The 8,200-nt window shown below is 42.0% G+C and overlaps 1 protein-coding gene across 1 annotated transcript; it reads left to right on the forward strand.

Moving 5' to 3' along the window:
- The first annotated feature begins 579 nt into the window (after window positions 1-579).
- Window positions 580-7,552, forward strand: prkg1l (protein kinase cGMP-dependent 1, like). The gene is made up of 20 exons (XM_006784038.3): window positions 580-819; window positions 1,500-1,692; window positions 1,804-1,918; window positions 2,127-2,293; window positions 2,666-2,779; window positions 4,097-4,202; window positions 4,363-4,426; window positions 4,606-4,683; window positions 4,862-4,956; window positions 5,107-5,172; window positions 5,285-5,362; window positions 5,445-5,541; window positions 5,619-5,758; window positions 5,843-5,932; window positions 6,054-6,195; window positions 6,277-6,440; window positions 6,541-6,663; window positions 6,866-6,928; window positions 7,020-7,086; window positions 7,163-7,552. Exons 1-20 carry the CDS (start codon window positions 580-582, stop codon window positions 7,244-7,246), a joined length of 2,286 nt encoding a protein of 761 aa, XP_006784101.2. The 3' UTR covers window positions 7,247-7,552.
- Window positions 7,553-8,200: the final 648 nt, after the last annotated feature.

The following is an 8,200-nucleotide window of genomic DNA, read 5'->3' on the forward strand; positions in this document are numbered from 1 at the left end:
GCTATTAGTAATATTATCAACAATGCTACACCAGGGCTAATTTATTACGTTTTTTAAACAATTTTTTCCCCCTTTTTGTGTGTGTTTAAATAATACACAGGGAAATTGTGTTTAAATAAAGTGGACTAAGGCTGCATGGCTCTAGCGTGTTTTTACTAGTATCGTGGTGAACACAGTAACTTATTACTGATTTTCCTATTAACGCCTCACATTATTGCAACATTATAGCGTTGTTACCATAACTCATCATCACATGTCGTTTGAAACTGTAGTTATCGGAAAACTACTTGCCTTCCAATTGCAGAGTAACATTTATTTTGTTACTTTATGCACCTACATCAAATACATATCAAGCCTTTACTGAGAAAAAAAAAACATGATATAAGATAAAATTATATTAGGATGGCTGCACATTTGCTATGGAGAGAAAACGAATAAATCTTTGATCGGTGCACACGGCCAGCATTTAACCTGCTTCATGATCGGTTGGGGATACAATCATTAACATGCATTGCACATTTTGCCGGATCCCCACCTACTCCCAAGGCTCAGGAACACCCTGAGGACCCCGTGACCCAGATGGGATCCGGTCCACACGTTTCTCATCTCACCCTCCCCGCATGGTTTCCACCGTGTGGGTCATGTGATTGCCTGCTGTCTGTGCCCAGCCCCGGCCAGCCGCGAGCAAGAGAGGAGAGCATCCTTCAGCTGGGCACTTACAGACGGGATGTGCACCTGTCGAGTGAACAGTCTGCAGCCAAACCAGGCCAAAACACGCCGGTGAAAGAGACCCCCATAACGCCATACAGGCTGCGTGTGGTAAGTGATGTTTGTGTTCATTTGTTTGTTTATGGTGTGAAATATCGCACAGCATTAATACAGTTTGCGGACACAGCCTCATCTGTGCTAACAGACAGTCAATTAGAAACATAACAGCGTAAAAGCAGCAAAGATTAAAATAAAGGAAAAAAATCATCGTGAAAGCATCAGCCACGCCTAACAGTCACATGAAAAATCCAATGTTATTTTTATGTTTTCATTCCTGTTAAGACTTTTGTGTGGGACCCAGCAGGAAGTTTGCACTAACATTTACTGTGCAAGCATTTCATTTCTACTTTCTTTCTATTTTGTCTTAATGTGGCTTGAATTATGTATAGAGATGCAGAACAATAGACTAGAGCTAATACTTGCAATGTGGAGCTATACCTTACCTGTGACTCATTTGCAGTGAACATTAATGTGCTCATAAACATATGAACACACGTATAGGTGTGGAAATGTACAAGAAGCCCAAAACAGGTGGATCTATGCTCTTATCCAGGTAGAAGCCATTACACCTGAACAGATTAGCTAAATAATAAAGAGGTGTGTAGATCAAAATCAGACAGAGATCAAGTTTGTTATAGATAGATCCATACTGCATAGGAGCTGTAGGAATGTATATACTCTATGGATGGCTCTTTGTAAAAAGCATAGATGAAGTCTGCTAGTGTTTGCAGGTGATGGGTACACTTCGGGACCTTCAGTTTGCTTTGCAACTAAAGATTGAGGAGCTTCGCCAGAGGGACACGCTGATAGATGAGCTGGAGCTTGAGCTGGACACGAAGGATGAACTCATTCGGCGGCTGCAGGAAGAACTAGACCGCTACAGAACCACTGTCTCCCTCCCAGGATCCTCTGCAGTCAGTGCATGTAGGCAGTTTTGTGCTGTTCTAATAATTGCAAGGCTTATTAGGACTGATATAGAGTTCTGTTTAATTTCCCTGACTTTTTTTATTCTTTATTTTTTTGCTTCTACCTCAGCTCAAACTGATGACAACAAGAGACCCAGAAGGCAGACGGTGATTTGTGAGCCCCTCACTCTGGACCCAGTGACTCTTGCCTTGGTTTCACAGAGAAGCTGTGACAAAAGCCACGAGTAAGAGGACACAGTGTTCCCTTCAGAGCTACACCTGCTCAGATTGAAAAAATTACATTTATTCATGTTCAAGGCTCACTGACTGCTGACTGCATGACTCATGATGAACCAATGCTTTTTTTATTCATTGTCAGACGCTCAAGCAATTGACACTGTTTAATAACTCATCCTCACGTGCAAATTTGATATCGTTTCCTCATGTCCTCAGGTCCCAGAGGCTGATTCGGGCATCATTTCTGAGAAACGACTTGCTGAAGCACCTTGATGAAGGAGAAATCAGAGCCATCATCGCCTGCATGCATTCCACCACCATCAATCAAGGCTGCTATGTTATTCAGGAGGGGACCGCTGGGACTCAGGCTTACGTTTTGGAAGGTAAATCCTTTTTTCCTCTCACAATGGCCGCCATTAATCACACACGAGGATATTTATTAAGGCTTCCTTGAGATGTCAGATGCTTAAGGACAGACTGATCAAATGATGAGCTTGATCATATCTTTATATTTAAATTCTTGTACTGATAAACAGAAGCAAATAGAAACGCAACAAAGTGACAGCGTGTGGAGCAACACATTTCTAGTTTGGGTTGAAATGTCAGCTTGAGCCTGAGGAGACGGAGCGGCTGTTTATCTCCGGTTGCCTTGCCTTTCTGTTGTTTGTGCTGTATATCTCTCTCAGTCTGTACATTATCTGACATAAAACCCACTTCTCTGCGTCGTCCTTCACCAAGTGTTTGTTTCTTCGCAGAAGGGAGGCTGGAAATGATGAAAGATGGACTGAAGCTGCTCACAGTTGAACCAGAAGACATGTTTGGAGAGCTAGCGCTCCTTTACAACTGCACCCACACCTACTCTGTGTCAGGTATATCAAAGCTTCGCATCGGCTTCTTTATTTTATAATTGCGCGCAGATGTCACAGGAGAGCTGTCAACCTGAAGAATGTCTCTGTGATTAACTTTGATTCGGCGAGGATATAAATAATTCTAGTTTAAGCGAATTTCACAAGCGTTAAGATTTCTGGCTGTGGCCTCGGACAAAAGACGCCTGTTGAATTCGAAATCAAAAGACCCTCTGAGATTTTACAACAGCTTTGCATGGCCTTCTATCAGATGTGAGGAATTTAAAGCATCCTCGGTTTTTGCCGCTTAACACGGCTGCCTGGACCGCCACATCTCCTCCCTGCAATCCAGCATCTCAGCATCTTGCAAACATTTAAAAATAATCTTCTTGTAAACGATCTCGATTTAATGACCGCTGCGTTGCAACCTCTCATCTGTGCTTTTGTGGTGATTTTTTCCCCTCTTACAAGCAGAAACTGTGCTATCATTTCCTTTGAGGATCCAATCGCAGAGTCCTGTGGGAAAACCTTTTCAGTCGTGGCTGCGTGTGTCTGACCTGGTTTCACAAATAAATAGGCTGTGAAAATGGCCGGATCAGTTTAAATTGAAAAATCTCTCGGTTTTGCCTTGTTTGGTCCCAAAAGCATCCCATTCCTCCCCTTTTTTAAAAACTCCTCTCTTTATCCTGCAACCAGGCAGCCTTTCCAATTCACTGTTCTACATTTGTCTGCTCTCTGGTAACAAAACTCATTTGATGTCTGCTCGCTGCTCCCCCTTGTTCCATGTACCCTCTTTTTTTCAATCCATTTAAGGTCTGTTGCATTTATCTCCTTCCTGACCTGAAATTACCTTTTTTCCCATCATATCTGGCACAAGAGATTAAATTAAAAACCAATGGCTGCACGATGTCACGGTAAAGCGACAAAGTTTGGTTTGTATCCAAAAACGGGGAACTGAGACAAGGACTGCACCGCAATAATCAGATGCTCGATCTTATTAGACTGTCTGGAGGGGACGTCGTCTTCCGTTTGCAGGAAGGTTCAGTGAATCAATCAATACTGGTCATTATTAATTAACGACACTCTCTTTCAAGCTCTATTACAAAGAAAGATGGTGACGATGGCTGAAGGAAATTAGATTTGATTGATATCAACTGACCTCTGCGAGGAAAACAAGTATTTTTAGTTTTTACGATACACGGTAAGCATTTCTAATGAAATCCTGGCCTACTTACTGGCTGCACGTCCACATCCATCACAGGCAGCGTGAGTCTCGATAGTGCTTTCACTCGTCTGTCACTGACACAGCGTCTTCCTCTGTCTCTGTGTTTTGATCTGCAGCACGAACGGACAGCAGGCTGTGGGTTGTGGATCGCAAGAGCTACCAGACCATACTCATGCAGAGTGGTCTCAAGCGCCTTTCCCATTCAGTGGAGCTTCTTAGCAGGTGAAAATCAGACTGATGCACATGGACCAGCTCCAAAAAGCTGCTTTGATGAGCCATGTAGGGTTTTACCTCTGAGCACGGTATCTGCTCATTGTCCTCATGCACCTACATGAGCTGTTGCGGATGATATCCAGTGCTTTTTGTTTGTATCTGTGTGCAGCATTCCCTTCCTCCAGTCGCTGCCAGCAGATGTCCTCATGAAAATGTCGGATCTCATGGAAGAGGTACTCCTGAAGTTATTTAACTGTAAAGCACACTAGTGTATCCAGCTAATAGATGAGGTGAATGTTTACATGCAGTGCCTCTATAAGTGCAAAGAAAGCTCTCTGGATGAACCCTTCTTTGTTTTATTGATATTTTTCCACTGGTCACACTGCTGTCGGTTTTCATTTGCCTTCCACAGACACATTACGCCGATGGCGACTACATCATTCGACAAGGGGCCACAGGAGACACCTTTTATATCATCAGCAAAGGCCAAGTAAAGTGTTCTGCTCTCATCCTGCTGCGCAGATCAAGGGGGGCTTTCTGAGGAAAAGATTTACAGCCTGGATGACAGAAATGTCAAAGCAGTGGCGGAAATGACTTTATGATGGTGATAATTTACTTTGGTGCGTTGCGCTCATCACCATTACCTCTTTTTTCATTACATTTGACAGGTGAAAGTGACAGAAAAGGGGCAAGAGCAGGAAGAACAGGTAGTTCTTTCTAAGCTCTCTGAGACACAGTGGTTTGGAGAAAAGGCTCTGTGGGGGTAAGAAGGAAAAAAAGCTCCTTCAGATGATGCTATAAAGAAATTTCTGCACATATAATGAAAAAGCACACACACACACACACACACACACACACATATATATACATTGATAATCTTGTGTTTTATTTTGTGATACTTGCTTGTCTTCAGTGAGGACATTCGGGCTGTGAGTGTGATAGCTGCTGGAGAAGTTACGTGCCTGGTAATAGACAGAGAGTAAGTGGATATTTTTTGTTCACAAACTGTAAGTGATTCAGCTGTCACATTACTCTCTAATTTGAAAATGTGCTTAATCTAACGTGAATATCCGTAATTGTCTGTACTACAGCACCTTTAAGGGCATCATTGACGGCTTGACACCTGATTGCAGTCAAGAGGAGCAACAAAACAATGAACCTGAAGTCTAGTGAGAAGCGTTAAAACACTGTTTCATTTCTATATACAGAAGACCCAGAATAAAAGCTCACCCCTGTTTTCCTTGTAAGCAGCTCAGATGTGGATCCTACCCTCCTGTCTACTTCCACCTTAAGTGATTTCCAGATTATCTGCCCTTTGGGGGTCGGGGAGTTTGGTCACGTAGACCTGGTGAGGGTCAATCTGCAAGCAGCTCGCCCTCGGCGATGTGTCTATAATGTAATGCATTTACTTCTGTTCTCTGTAAGGTGCAACTGAAGAGCAAGACAAAGTGTCCTTTTGCCATGAGGGTCCTCAAGAAGAAGCTGATTGTCAGCTGTGGCCAACGAGAGCACATCCAGAGAGAAAGCCACATCCTAATGGAGACCAGCTGTTCGTTTATAGTCAGGTGTGTCCCATACTTAGGTCTGGTAAAATATTGTTGATGCTGAGTAGAAAGATCGAAAGTAATTTTTATTTTCATTGATCACAGGCTGCACAACACCTTTAAAGATGCAGAGCGTCTGTATGTTTTGACAGAAGCTTGTCTTGGTGGAGATTTATCTAATCTACTCAAAGACAAGTAAGTACTTAAGAATAAACGGAATATTTGAGGCCTGTATTTGTAGTCCCACTGTGTTTCCTCACAGTAAAATATTAAATGACCTGCGCCTGATGTCAGCCACTTCTCCAAACTGTTTCAGAGGATATTTGGATGAATGGAGCACCAGGTTCTACACAGCTTGTGTTGTAAAGGCCTTGTCCTTTCTGCACTGCCAAGGTGTCATCTATAGGGACCTCAAGCCTGAGCATGTTCTTTTGGATGAGCATGGTTATGCCAAGCTGGTACTACAGTCTTAACGTCACGTCTTGTTAAATGAAATGTGCAGAGGTGAGAGCGAATCTACTCATATCTGTCTCTTGCAGGTTGGCTCCAGGTGTCTAAAGGAGGTTGAGGTGGGTAAGAAAACGTGGACGTTTTGTGGTACGCTGGGCTACATGGCACCTGAAATCATCTCGAACAAAGGCCACAACATGTGTGCAGACTTGTGGTCGCTGGGTGTTTTTGTGTTTGAACTTCTGAGTGGTAGGTAAGCTTTTCAAATTTTTGGACAACCCTCCTTTTTTTCCAGCATATTTTTCCGATTGCAGATTGAAGTTATCTTGACAGCCACCTATTCTCCTCTCCAGGCTCCCATTCAGCCACTCTGACCCCCTGAAAATTCTCACTGCAACAATTCGTGGCATCGATCAGGTCGACTTCCCAAAAACCATCAGCAGAAGTGCCTCCAGTCTCATAAAGAAACTGTGCAGGTGTGAATATGAGCCACTAAGCACAGTGTGAAAGCTTGGACAGATTTTTTTTTTTTTAAATTATTGTTATTTAGTGCTTTTTCACACTTTTTCCACCCTCAACACACAAAACCAGACAGAAACAGTGCAAGTGTGCTGTAATACCACCTCTTAAAGATGAGAAACTGATTATTAATTCAGCTTATTTGCTGGTCTGTTCAAGGAGCAATCCCTCAGAGAGACTGGGCAGTCAGAGAAATGGGGCCAGGGACATTCAGAAACACAAGTAAGATAATGGATTTTTTTTTGGTACTCTGGAGAGAAACATTGAGGCTCTGCTTGGAAACATGTTGTTATGATGTTCTGTTTTTATTCAGATGGTTTGAAGGATTCAACTGGGACGGACTTTGTGAAAGGACATTAACAGCCCCGGTTATTCCCAAAGTAAGGCAAATCCAATACTGGCTGTTGGTCTTTACAGCTTTTCATGTTAGTCATTTTTTAAATTTGTCTTTTTCAGGTCAAGCATTCTTTGGTAAGCGGTTCATTTGGCCTTTATACCGAGGACTCGGTGGAGCCGTGCACAGACTGGGATGATTTCTGAGGGATTTCTATGAACCGGAAACAAAATCCTGTCAGACACTACTTCAGGTTTAGTCTCCATGAATAATTGACTACCCACAGACTTACTGCCATTACAAATTCATTACAGTTTAAGACAAAAAATATTTTCCGCTGTAACACTTGATGCAGCTTTTGTTTGATAAGTGATCCATACTGCCTGCTGCGCTAAGCTAAGACTGTTTTTTCTGTGTATCTGCATAAAACCTTTACACATTTCCAAACATAGCCTTTAACTGGAGTCAAATCGAATCCAATAAACAATAAATAAACAGATTCATTAATCAAATGAGCTCTCTATTCTTTCCTTTTAAACTTAGATTCCCACCATGAGATTCACTTTGTCAATGGTAGGCTGGGGGGCTGGGGGGACTGCACAATCACTTTTGATCCCTCCCTCAAATGCATGAATGTAATTAAGACGTTACGTCAGTGTGGGCCCAGTTTTGCAGAAAAACGTCAAGGCCTGGAAGGAAAGGCAAACACACAGGAAGTTGTATAACTTTAATACAACTTTAAATTCAGAATGGACTTTATTGGCCTAATAAGTGCTTGCACACAAGGAATCGGGCTCTATTTATTTTTTTCGTTCTCAGTGGCAACATGACACAGGCAATAGCAACATATATCATATGTATATGTTTAATGGTGCAGCGTGCAAAGATGATGAAATAACTATCTATATATACCCTGCTTTGGTTAAAAATAAAGTGAATCAACTAATTGATATATATATATACACACATACATACATATATATATATATAGAATTATTTGTTATTTATTTATGCATATAATATGTTTTTCATATTATCCTCTCTTAGAATAGAATAGAATAGCCCTTATTATCATTGTACATGTACAACTGTTTTCCTTTAAAGTCAGTGTGTTTGTATAGTGTTTGAGCGCAGTCCTTTATTTTGAAGATTTGGACCGG

Source organism: Neolamprologus brichardi, chromosome 12 (assembly GCF_056152115.1).
Source record: "Neolamprologus brichardi isolate AB-2024 chromosome 12, ASM5615211v1, whole genome shotgun sequence".
Classification (NCBI taxonomy): Eukaryota; Metazoa; Chordata; class Actinopteri; order Cichliformes; family Cichlidae; genus Neolamprologus; species Neolamprologus brichardi.

What these genes read in the sequence shown, in the direction of transcription:
- prkg1l (XM_006784038.3), top strand. Translation starts at nt 580, where the DNA reads ATGGGATCCGGTCCACACGTTTCTCATCTCACCCTCCCCGCATGGTTT. An exon ending in TGTCGGATCTCATGGAAGAG is followed by an intron (nt 4,427 to 4,605) that starts GTACTCCTGAAG and finishes TGCCTTCCACAG; the next exon opens with ACACATTACGCCGATGGCGA. An exon ending in AGCTGTTCGTTTATAGTCAG is followed by an intron (nt 5,759 to 5,842) that starts GTGTGTCCCATA and finishes CATTGATCACAG; the next exon opens with GCTGCACAACACCTTTAAAG.